Genomic DNA, 12,659 nt, shown 5'->3' with positions numbered 1-12,659 from the left:
ATGTTCTCCAGAAAACTGACAGACATGCTCAGAAGAAAAGGATCATGGACCTTTGAGAAGAAAAAAGAGTATGTTTTGTTTTTGAGCAGCGACGTTTCCACAGTGACTGAGTTGAGGTTTTGGGTAAACCTGGATCTAACCTATGTGTTCCAGGAAAAACACAAACCACAATCTCACAGTTCAGGAGCTACATTTGAAAACTGAATGCATCAGACTCGACTATCCAACTCCAGTCCTACCTTTCCCATGATTCATTGCATGGCGGTAATGAAATCAAAGAAACACGGACGGAGAGCCACTTTAAAAATGTACATGTTAAGTTTCAGCTCAGCTCAACAGCCAATGGTACAACTGTTCAAGGGTTAGTTTAACATTTTGGCAAATTGGCCCATTGCCACAATCCCTGTAGTCATAGCAGTAGGTTCGTTACCTTTAATTGTCGATGCAAGCTATTTTTAGAACGGCGGAGCAGAGCGGCGAGCTGCTCGTAGACGCTACGGAGGCTCATGGGATTTCTTGGTTTCCCTCATCAAACTCATCAAATACGCAATCCAACAACTCCAAAACGCTCTGGTGGACAAGTTGTGACCTGCACATTCACCACGCTATGAGATAATAACGGAGCATTACGAGACAGAGTTGTTTTAGAGCCGAACGCAGAGACTGCTTGCCGAAAAACTGCCCCTAAAGGCAACACGCATCAGCTGTTTTGCATGAATTTGCATCTAAAACAACTCTGTCTGGTAACGTTCTGTTATTATCTCATAGCGTGGTGAATGTGCAGGTCACAACTTGTCCACCAGAGCGTTTTGGAGTTGTTGGATTTTGTATTTGATGAGTTTGATGAGAGAAACCAAGAAATCCCATGAGCCTCCGTAGTGTAGCTCTGAGCAGCTTGCGGCTCTGCTCCGCCGTGCTAAAAATAGCTTGCACCAACAATTAAAGGTAACAAACCTACTGCTATGACTATAGGGATTATGGCAATGGGCCAATTTGCTAAAAATGTTGAACTATCCCTTTAAAAGCAAAAGCCTTGAATCGTCAAAAGACACACGTTGTCATGATTGCTAGGCAGCTGTAAAGCCTCTGTAGACTCGACTAGCTTCATCACCGTTCAGCCTTCCTGGTGTGACCCTGGAGGATTTCAGCTTTGCGTTGCCCCCAACATTGCATCGCAAAGTCCTCCAGGATACTCCTGTCACCTAGCAACCTCAACAAGAGTTGTGTCATTACCTGTTAAACTGAGCTGAAACCCAAACCCAGTTATATCTAAAAGTCTAAATACTTGGTCTCTGTCGGTGTCTTTCGCTGCCACATCATTTACATTAACGACGCAGAGCGAATAAGTCGGGCTCTGAACAATCCTCCCGTGGGAGTCTTTGTTGCCCAGGAAACGAAGGTTGCATTTCTTGGCTGCGTCTATTAAATGAGACGATTCAGCTGCAGCTGTGACACTACTGGTTTGTAATTGCAGCCTCTGCAGGACACAGCAGCGTTTATGTGTTTTCATAGAGACAAACAGTCCTTCTGTACTTTATTTCAGCTTTATAGAAGACTGGAACAACAGAATCCTGAACTGGTTGAAAACCTTTCCAATATGGAATTTATAGTCAAATGTTAAACTTAAAGGAATAGTTCACCAAAAAAATGAAATTCAGTCATTATTGACTCACCCTCATGCTGATGAGTCCAACAAAATCCTTATATGAGAGTCAATAGCGCCCGACACAAAAGGACTGTTTAGGCTGTAAAAGTATCCTAAATGACGTCGTTTCGAGTAAACTCTGGGCTATATCCCTTCAGGACACTTGGATTAGAGTGGACGAGCAGTGTGGAGGAATATTAAATGGTTTTTGTGCAGTTTTATGCACCTTTTTGTGTCGGGCCCTATTACTCTCATATAAAGTTTTTGTTGGACTACAAACCGGCCTCCCGGGTCTTTGAGGAATCACTTTGAGGAATAAAAAACTGCTCCAGAGAATTCATCAGCATGAAGGTGAGTCAATAATGACTTAATTTCATTTTTTTTTGGTGAACTATTCCTTTAATAAACATCGGAGTAATATTTCTGTGTTCATTTTGTTTGTCTGTTCTTTATCAAATGGCTTATTACTTGTACTTGTACTCGTAAAGCTGGACAAATGGCAGTAAAAGTCTACTACTACAGAGGTCGGTCTGCTCTGTGGACAGTCAGTCAGTCAGTCAGTTTTCTGCCTGCGGGGACGAGCTGTTAAGAGACATCTGAAAACTCCAAAAGTTTTTAAAGTTGGAAGTGGCTGAGCTGAGGGAGGGAAGTTAAATCTTCTGGTAAGGAGACAAATCTGGGGCAATTGAAGCTGTCAGCTCGCAGACACATCCATTAATCTCAGCGAGTGGCTCAGGTAGACGATGCCAGCTGGCCATTGGGCACGTCGATAAATCTACCGCTGAGGTGGTTTGTTTTTAGAAAAAAAAAAATTGAGCGGCTGACAATAAAGACAAAGCAGCTTGAAAAATACATTTAAGCAACAGCGGCCCTGTCATTGGAGCCAAAGTGCTCCGCTCCGATTGCTTCATTTCCTCTGGGTCTGATCACATAAACCTGTTCCCGTCAGACTCGGTGCAAAAGCACATAAATGTTTAGGTGCGCCGTTTCCTATCAGCCGCCGAGACGAGACGCCTCTTACAGCTACTGACCTGGAGCTCTTGAGGCTGCCGTCGTCTGAGAGGTTCTTTGCTGAACCTTTGCTTTTGGACAACCAGGACTTCACCCCGTCCACACGATCCTCCACCTCGGAGTCCGTGTCCGAATCCCCCTGACTGGTGAGCAGCCAGAGAGAGAGAGAGAGAGAGAGGAAACAACAAGTCAGAGGAAGCAAAAGCAGAAGTCAGACACAGAGAGCAGAGAATAAAGAGACAGCAGTGTTAGTGTCGGGGCAGAGTCAGAGTCAGCGCTGGTGGAGGAGCTCCTGAGCTCCTCAGATACACCACCAGGCTGTGAAGGTGTTAGTGCAGCAGCAGAGGAGCAAGGTGGCGTTTCATCTGGATACAACAGAGCTCATGCAGTTGGCTCAGTAAAACACCCAGACATGCTCAGGACCAGCAGTCAGCAGCTCCTGTGGTCGTCAGGATTAGTCGTTAGAGGACTGACATCACGGCATCCAACAAACACCTTACCTTCTTTATTAACTCTTCACACGCTACTTCAGATATAATTGTTGTTGCAGCTATTTGTTATTTAAAGGGATAGTTCACCCAAAATTGAAATTTCACCCATTTTCTACTCACCCTCATGTCGACTAAGGGCTGGGAGAAGTTTCAGAGTCCTCCGTGCCTTCTCTGAGTTACAGCGGGGCTCCGTGCAGCACTGCATGTCCATATGACGGTCGCAAACGGAGCTCACTTTTCTTCGTCCAAAAAGACACACCAAAAACCATCCAAATACCTCCACACAGCTTGTCTGTAATGTCCCTCTTGTATTGAAGCCCGGACATGAGAAATTGTTCCGAAAAAAAGTTAAATAAGTATATATTTTAAGCTTGTTTGTAGCGGAAGCTCCCAGTGTCTCAGTTCACTGCTCTGCCGGTGTCGGTGCAAATCTCGCTCGAAGACTGAGTCACTGGGAGCTTCCGCTACAAACAAGCTTAAAATATAGACTTATGTAACTTTTTTTCGGAACAATTTCTCATGTTGGGGCTGCAATACAAGAGGGACATTACAGACAAGCTGTGTGGAGGTATTTGGATGGTTTATGGTGTGTCTTTTCGGACCAAGAAATGTGAGCCCCGTTCGCTACCGTCTTATGGACATGCAGTGCTGCACGGAGCCCCGCTGTAACTCAGAGAAGCCACGGAGGACTCTGAAACTTCTCCCAACCCTGAGTCGACATGAGGGTGAGTAGAAAATGAGTGAAATTTTAATTTTGGGTGAACTATCCCTTTAAATTCCGTCATTTTTGGCCACTTGATATCTAACATTTGGACCTACTCCGTCCAGTAGAAACCCACAGCTCTTAAATTCTTCTCCAAACTCTGATTTACCCAAAGTGAAAGGGAAACCGTTGTGGAGTGTCTGAATTCGGAGCTGTGTTTTCTACGGAGTGATAAGCGCGTTTTATTCCCACGTGGATGTGCAGAACATCTGACTCCCGTCTTTGTGCGAGAGGAAGTGAAGGGTTTCCAGATGTTTCTGTCATGTACAGAATTTCGAACAGCGTGTACTGAGACTCTGTAGCGCGTCTCAGATCTCTGCAAACGGGCCGATCGTCAAGTTATTGACTCAGCACCGGCATCAAAGCGCCTCGGCTGAGAGCTGTTGTTTCCCCCGCCGTCTCTGACTGACTCATGTGAGAAACTTCATCTTCGGCTTCGCCTCCTGCATCATCATCGTCATCTCAGCCTCAGTGTCTCCACAGGGAACTGGGTGAAACGTGATGAACTGGAAGGAGGACGGCACAACACGCCTGGATCTGAGGCTGAACTCTCAAGTTGCCTACATTACCCACAACGCAATGCTTGCAATGCAATGATGAAGAACAATTAACCCTCCTGTTGTCCTCGGTCAAATTGACCTAATCTGTTCCCTTTCTCCAGCCTTCCCTCTTTCCATCCTTTCTTCCTTCCTTCTTTCCACAATCCCTTTCCGCTTCCTTCTTTCCTTCCTCCTTTCTTTTCTGCTTCCTTCCTTGACTCAATCTGTTCCCTCCCTCCATTTTTCTTTCCTTCCTTCCTTTTTCCCTTCCCTTTTCCTTCCTTCCTTCGTCCTTAATTCTTCGTTCCTTTTTGACCCAATTGACCTGATCTGTTCCCTCCCTTCATCTTTCTTTCTTTCTTTCTTTCCTTTTCCCTTCCTTCTTTCCACAATCCTTTTCCCCTTCCGTCCTTCCTTCCCTTTGTCCTTACTTCTTCCTTCCTTTTTGACCCAATCTGTTCCCTCCCTCCATCTATCTTTCTTTCATTTTTCCTTCCTTCTTTCGTCCTTCCGTCCTTGACCCAGGAGGACAACAGGAGGGTTAAATGTTGCGATTTCAAATCATAAAATGTTGTGGTTTTATCTTAGAAATGACATGGGTGTTTTTTCTGTGGTTTATTGTCTTGTAACTGTGTTTCTCCTTCATCCTGTCACGTACTTGTAGTTTATTTCACATCTTTTTCTCTCTGTGCATCAGTGTAAGCTTCCTGCAGACGGTAAACCTGATGAAGATTAGACTGAACATTCATCAGGCTGAACATTTATGTCAGAAAATGTTGATTTTTCTGTAAACAATGAAAACAACACACACCTGTGCTTAAAAAAACCAACAAAAAACCGAGGCTGCACAGCTGCACTTTCCTTTAAGTGCACGGTGGAGTGGCAGAAAATTTCACCATGATCATCAGGCCTCCACACACACACACAGTCACATTCATATGCATACACTCTCATAATTTCAGTTCTTGACAGAATGATTTGGTACACAGCTGGGCACTGCTCTGTTTTTCCTCTCAATTATCATTACACGTTCACAAACCACTGCGAGCCACAGAGTAAAATAGAGGGCTTGTCATAAAATTTGACACGGATGAAAAGAGCACAACACTCATTAAGTGCCGTCAGAGCCCGGCGCTGTGAAATTAAGTTGTTACAGCTTAATAGTCCTACAGAGACATCAGAGGGGCGGCTCGCCATCTCTGTTTTCATCTCCATCTGTTTCACAAAGAACAGAGCGCTGCTGCGATCGGCCCTGCACCACCTATAATTAAAATCATTAGCAGTCGGAGACAAAGGCTCTGCGGATTTTTAAAAGTGAGGGATCCGCACGACGACTTGTCCAGCGAAATCCGGATGCAAAAAAAAGCCTCTGGGCTTCAATAATACAATAACCTTGGGTGGCAAAGCCGGGGCTGCGTTCACAGACACCACACACTAGAGGGGCTGAAGCGCCGGGCTCTTAAGCTCTAATTAACTTTGCAGCACATGCCTCAACTATTAAGACAATCTGGGGATTTGCCGCTGCCCACTGTTGTGATGACAGAGCAGCCGAGTGCCGTCGTCTCTCCCCGCCGCTGCAGACTCGTCAGAAAAGACCGAGCAAACATCGCAACAAGAAAACGAAGGAGGAGGAGGAGGTGGAGGAGGTGGAGGTCTGCAAAGGTCCAGAGGCAGGAAACTCGGATCCAGACACGTCTCCATAAGCTCCTAGTTTCCATACAGTCTGTTTAGGTGAATTATTATATGATTGTTTTTTAGGTTTCAGGTGTAAGTTTCTAAACAGCAGTAAATTAATATTGGAATATGTTATCATGACAAACAGCATGTAGTGCAGTAATACTGCTGTATTCACTAAAATTATTCAACTACAGCTTGACTTTGATTACTCTACCTTGAGAAGAATTGAGACAATGAAATTAAAAGAGTTTTCTATAATTTTTTTTAACTTTAACAGAACATCGCAGCATCTTTTTTACTGAGACAGATCTGTGGAAATAAAATATAATTTCAGCCCCTGTTCCTGTAACATGTCAAGGTTTTACGATGGTGCCGTTTTGTGTTGGTTTTGCAAAGATGTGATCAAGAAAACTTATTTTTTTTTACAATATTTATTTTTATAATATTTGACTCATTTCGATCCCAGAAACTAAAAATGTGGATGAAAACAGCTTCTTCTCTTCATATGTGATCTGAAGTTTGTTAACGAGTCTTTTACGATAAAAAGCTGAGCCCTAACAGCTCACAGGGACGTTACATCCTCCCTCCATTACGGGGCGACAGATTGTCGAATAAAAATTAAAAACAATTAAAAAACTGCTACAGCGTCTTTCTTCAGGCTACCATTGGGGGGCGCCAACGTCAGAAATTTTCTTCCTATACGATCTTAAAGGGATAGTTCACCCAAAATTCAAATTTCACTCATTTTCTACTCACCCTCATGTCGACTCGAGGGTTGGGAGAAGTTTCAGACTCATCCGTGCCTTTTTGAAGTTACAGCGGGGTCTGCGCAGCACTGCATGTCCATATGAAGGTCTTGTATTGAAGCTCCGACATGAGAAATTGTTCCAAAAAAAATTAAATAAGTCTATATTTTAAGCTTGTTTGTAGCGGAAGCTCCTCAGTTCACTGCTCTCCCGGTGTCAGTGCAAATTGCGCGAGATTTGAGACTGAGACACTGGGAGCTTCCGCTACAAACAAGCTTAAAACATAGACTTATTTAATTTTTTTCGGAACAATTTCTCATGTTGGGGTTTCAATACAAGAGGGACATTACAGACGAGCACTATGGAGGTATTTGGATGTTTTTTGGTGTGTCTTTTTGGACGAAGAAAAGTGAGCCCTGTTTGTTACCGTCATATGGACATGCAGTTCTGCACGGAGCCCCGCTGCAACTTCAAAAAGGCACGGAGGACTCTGAAACTTCTCCCAACCCTTAGTCGACATGAGGGTGAATCGAAAATGAGTGAAATCTGAATTTTGGGTGAACTATCACTTTAATGAATTCTATGAACTACAATAAACAATGATCCCTCATGATAAAAAACATTGCTCTCACTTTTTATTTTCCTATTCTCCATGACTCTCCTCTGTGTTCAGGTCCACGATGCATTCAGGGACCTCTCCTGTCTACAGGCAGAGCCACAGTGGCGTGTTGTATGTAAGTCCTCATACAGGGTGTCATCTACAATTTATGTCCCTGGCCTCTATACCATTAGTTAAGCCCTGCTGAAGGCCTCGGGGAGCCAAACAAACACGGCGCTGAGGAGACATTAATTGTCTGTGACATTCTGCCGCCATTGGTTGTAGATCTCTGTTACACACTATTACATTCATCATTAGCTCTATGGATCGTCCTGCTGCGTGCTACTCGGCTTTGCTCCTCCGTGTCCCTGGGTCTTATAGACGCCGCTGTTTACGTCTCCGGTACACGAGGCCGGCGCATCGACCCGGTGACGTCCCTCAGGCCGACATACGCAGCCTTTCCAGGAGCATCAGGAGAACGTGACCACGGTGACGGGAAAGAGAGACGTTGTGGCCTGGGTTCACAGATTCTGGTTCTGGGACTGTGTGACGTACTGTGTAACACTATTTGCATAATGTTACTATAAACTGACTCAAAGAAAAGTACATAATTTAAGTATTCGTGATTTTCAGTATGCAGTATCATAACTGCATTTCTGCTGTTCATAACAAACCAAACCGTTTGAAAATCGGTCAAAAACGGAGTAAGTTCTGGTTATAATAGTAGAACATGCACCATAGGCTTAAAGGGATAGTTCAACATTTTGGCAAATTGGCCCATTGCCATAATCCCTATAGTCATAGCAGTAGGTTCGTTACCTTTAATTGTCGGTGTAAGATATTTTTAGAACGGCGGAGCAGAGCCGTGAGCTGCTCAGAGCTACGCTACGGAGGCTCATGGGATTTCTTGGTTTCTCTCATCAAACTCATCAAATACACTATTCAACAACTCCAAAACGCTCTGGTGGACAAGTTGTGACCTGCACATTCACCACGCTATGAGATTATAACACAACGTTACCAGACAGAGTTGTTTTAGAGCCGAACGCAGAGACTGCTTGCTGAAAAACTGCCCCTGAAGGCAACGCGCATCAGCGGTTTTGCATGAATTTGCCTCGAAAACGACTCTGTCCCGTAACGTTCTGTTATTATCTCATAGCGTGGTGAATGTGCAGGTCACAACTTGTCCACCAGAGCGTTTTGGAGTTGTTGGATTGTGTATTTGGATCTGGAGAAATCCCATTAGCCTCCGTAGCGTAGCTCTGAGCCGCTTGCGGCTCTGCTCCGCCATTCTAAAAATAGCTTGCACCGACGATTAAAGGTAACGAACCTACTGCTATGACTATGACTACTCTGTGGATTATAAGCTACACCACCACGCTAGCTGCTGCTACTAGCGCAAAAACTTGATCACATGGCTCACAACTTTGATGATGGCAGAAGTCACAGGTTTAGCAGACAGCAGTATTTTTTAATTTCGGAAATGTTTGTATTTATGTCGCATATTTTGTGTTTAGCTTGTGACACCGATGGAAACGGATGTTCTTCTGTTCACATGTTACTCTGTGGATTTGCAGCTTTTCTAGACACATTGATTACATCATATAAAGTCGACTACTTAAACAAACCAGTGGATTTCCCCCTCGACTACATCAATTTCTATTTATTCATCCATATTAATAATAATTAGTCACATGTAAAAATAAATATACAATTAATAATTTTCCTTTCACCTCAGATTAGCGAGTTCAACCTGCTGTGACATCATAGATTTGTAAGAACTGTGACAGCCTCTAGAGCGTTTAAGGCTACGAGCTAATGCTAACAATGTTTTATCTTCCATTAAGCTGCAGGGCAGGAAACCTCCAGTGTTGCAGCAAAAACTATATAATTCAAACTTCTTCAGCATTAGATCTACTACACCTCTCTGGATCTCAATCTGAGTGTTTGAATCTTTAGAGTGGGATCACACGACATCAGCGTTTTTATCCAAATGCGACCGTGCTAACGGCTCATGACCGTCACCGTCAGAAAACCAAACGCTGACAAGAGAGAGAGCGGAGCCGGAGCTTTAACCTCGGTCTCCTGTGAGCTCCTCGCCTCTTTGTCAGACATCTGAGTTTCTGCATTATTAAGGAAGTGTGAGTCAAAGATTGATGTGGAACAGCTCCCTCCTCCTCCTCCTCCTCCTCCTCCTCCTCTTCGGGCAGGAGGGAAGTCACCGCACGTCGGCCACGTCGGTCACGTCGGTCACATCGAGGAGCCCATGAAAAATTAAGAGTCCAACCCCCCCCGAGGGGCCAGAGGGTCGACCGCTGTTCAAACACGACAAGGCCGGCGTCCGACACGGCGGCCTCAGACGGAGACCAGGAGGTAAACACAGCTGGTCGAAGCTCCTCGGAGACACGAGAGGCGGATGTGAGTGGTTAACCATACGGGGTGGGGGGTGGGGGGGGTAACAACTGAGCAGGGGGGAGGTGGTGGTGGTGTCATGCTGGGGCTCAAGTAACATATCGTCAGTGGCATTCATGCATCTCAGCATGTGAGGGCATGCAGCGAGGAGCCGAGTACACCGGGGTTATGATTGAATCTCAGCACTGTTGATGATGCATTATCCTCCAGTCTTCACACTGCAAATCCCTCTTGGATTTACTGTACCTCCTCCTCCTCCTCCTCCTCCTCCTCCTCCTCCTCCTCCTCCTCCTCCTGTTCTGAATTGCTTGAACATGTGCGGATCTGGAGCGGAGCCATCACTCTTAAAGACGCTGAAGGCCCCGACAATAGTCGAGAATTATCACAGGAATTGTGAAAAAAAAAGAAAAATCCCCCCAAACAACAAGAATTGGCTCAAAATGCAAGAAGCATCTCAAATATCTTTTCTGTTCCTGCACGTCAGAGGGATTTTTTTTTCTCTTTTTCTTTTTTTTTTTTTCCTTTCCTTTAAAATGTGAGCTCTTCTCTACAGTGTGACAGCCAGAAGTGATGGACTAACTGGACTGAAACTAAACCCTGAGAAAAGAAGAAGGAAAAAACTCTGGGGTTTTTCTTTTCTCCACTAAATGTTCAAAGACTGTGAGAACGCTGCATCATCTCCAGTGGTGAAAAACAGCACCGGAAATAAATGAATAAATAAATAAAAGCAATCGAATAAAACCAGTGGTTCAAGTTCCTCACGTTCTGTTCTTCCTTTTCTGATACTTTGTCACCATGTCTTGCAAACTGGTTGTGGTGATGATGATGGTGTTGGTGTTGATGATGATGACGACGGGTGGAGAGAAAAACAAACAAGATAAGAAAAAAACAAAAGCAAAAGACAAACACAAAAGAAAATAAGAATCAAGTGAAAAATAAGAAAATAAAAAACATGAAAGCTGCTTAAAAATATCGGAATAATTATGGCCGCCGCCGCTCGTCTGCTGAGCGGATGCCTCATGTTTTGACTCAGCAGGCCGCCTCGTCCTCGTGTCGCAGCCTGAATACAGAAGACGGCCGTGACTCAGAGCTGTTTACTGCTGCTGAGCTCCCTCTCTCTCTCTCTCTCTCTGGATTGTTTCTGAGTGCAGCTCAGCGTCCATCACGCTGACTGATTGTTTTCATACAAGGAGCCTGGAGCTGTGTGTGAATAACACGCTGAGACCGAGTCGTTCGGTTAAACCAGACGTTAGCTGGAATAAACTCCTTCTGCAGGAGGCGGGGCTTCATCTGATGACCGTTATGGTTCACAGTTGTATTCTTTTATATATCATATCAATAAGAAGACGTACTTGTGGTTTTAAGAACCAAAAAAAAAAGCAAAAAAAACATGCAGGTGGTGTGGTGGGCGGGGCTTGGTGGCTAACTCTGTTGTGACATCACAAAGTGACAGGAAGTCCTGACGGCTGGTTTCAAGGCTCAGTTTCTGAATACAGGCTGTGTGCATTTCTCTGTGGACTGAGGCTTTGATACTTTCACAGTATTAATATAGAAGCTAGAGCTGCTTTATAATCACACTACACTTCATCTGTCTCACTTCAGGCGACATGGGACCTTTAAAGGTGCAACAAGAGAAGTAAACGAGTATCTAACTGGATTTGTAGCAACTCAGGTCAACTGACACATCTGTAACTCTACTAAACTAATTAACCTGCATTGATTCTTCACTGGTTTTGACTCAAACTGAGAAGCACAAAGCTCCTCTGGGCTCTAGCTGGGCTTTGTGGACCAGGTTCTGGTCCCTGGTGAACTTGAACCTCAGTGTGTCTGACTGTTGTTGTGAGCTTTTACACAGACACAAAGACAGACTGACAAACACGTGATGAAACTGTAAAACCTCTGTAACCTGTAACGGAAGAATTAGGTTTGATGCCGAGGAGGAATCGAAGAGCAGCAACAAAAACATTAAATACAACTCAGCTCTGTTTACGTTTAACAGACTGAAGGAACTGAACCAAGCACAAAAACAAAGTGAAACAACTTATTCAAACCATGAGCTGAAAATAATAATAATAATAAAGGTTTGGACGAAACCACGAGTTCGTCGTTGATCCTATGAGAAGCTGTGGATGATAATATGAGGTCAGAGTAACAGTCTGGTAGCACCTGGAGATCAATTTACAACAACAGCGACAACCGAGACCGAGAGATCTGGTCTGACTCTGAAGCTCCAGGGAAGTTAGAGTTATAAATACTCTGGAGGAGATAATATCAACATCTGTTTCGTACCTGTTGATGAGATCCTCGTTGTCGTCGCTCTCCATCTCGTCCTCGATGGCGGCCTGCAGGTCTCCGATCCTCTTGAAGGCCAGTTTGAGGTCGGCCTGCAGGCTCTGGTTGGCGGCCTCCAGGCTCTCGATGTCCATCTCCTGTTAGTGAGACGAGAGAGAGAGAGAAACAGAAGGTTCACAGAGGTCCAGAGGTTCGGGTTTCATCACTAACTGTTCATTCTCAAACCATGTTTCCATCCACTTGTCGATCGAATTATCTGAAGATCGATAAAAATATAAATGCGAATAACGCCGGTTCAAGTGCGTTTCCATCGAAGACCTTTAAATCAAATAAAAAGCCATGCATAATGAAGTCATGTGCTGTTTTGCAAACATATTGGTGTGTTGGCGTGGCAATTTAAAGGGACACGCCAACACTTTTTTTTTCGTGTCTTGTCTCACTCCCGAGTCCATGACCAGCAGATAGACACCATCCTTTCGACTGTG

At 44.5% G+C, this 12,659-nt stretch overlaps 1 protein-coding gene across 3 annotated transcripts in view; it reads right to left on the bottom strand.

Moving 5' to 3' along the window:
* Window positions 1–12,659, bottom strand: part of myo18ab (myosin XVIIIA b) — a 156,078-nt gene that overhangs the window by 4,017 nt on the left and 139,402 nt on the right. For all 3 annotated transcript variants that reach the window (XM_083984950.1, XM_083984949.1, XM_083984951.1), the window contains 3 exons: window positions 12,172–12,311; window positions 10,645–10,689; window positions 2,677–2,799 (listed from right to left, as the gene is read on the bottom strand). In XM_083984950.1, the coding sequence (XP_083841076.1) occupies window positions 2,677–2,799; window positions 10,645–10,689; window positions 12,172–12,311 (308 nt within the window). The remainder of the gene's footprint in view (window positions 1–2,676; window positions 2,800–10,644; window positions 10,690–12,171; window positions 12,312–12,659) is intronic.

This window comes from Trachurus trachurus (genome assembly GCF_905171665.1).
Source record: "Trachurus trachurus genome assembly, chromosome: 13".
Classification (NCBI taxonomy): domain Eukaryota; kingdom Metazoa; phylum Chordata; class Actinopteri; order Carangiformes; family Carangidae; genus Trachurus; species Trachurus trachurus.
The sequence above is the reverse complement of the archived record's forward strand: the minus strand, read 5'-3'. Positions and strand labels throughout refer to the sequence as shown.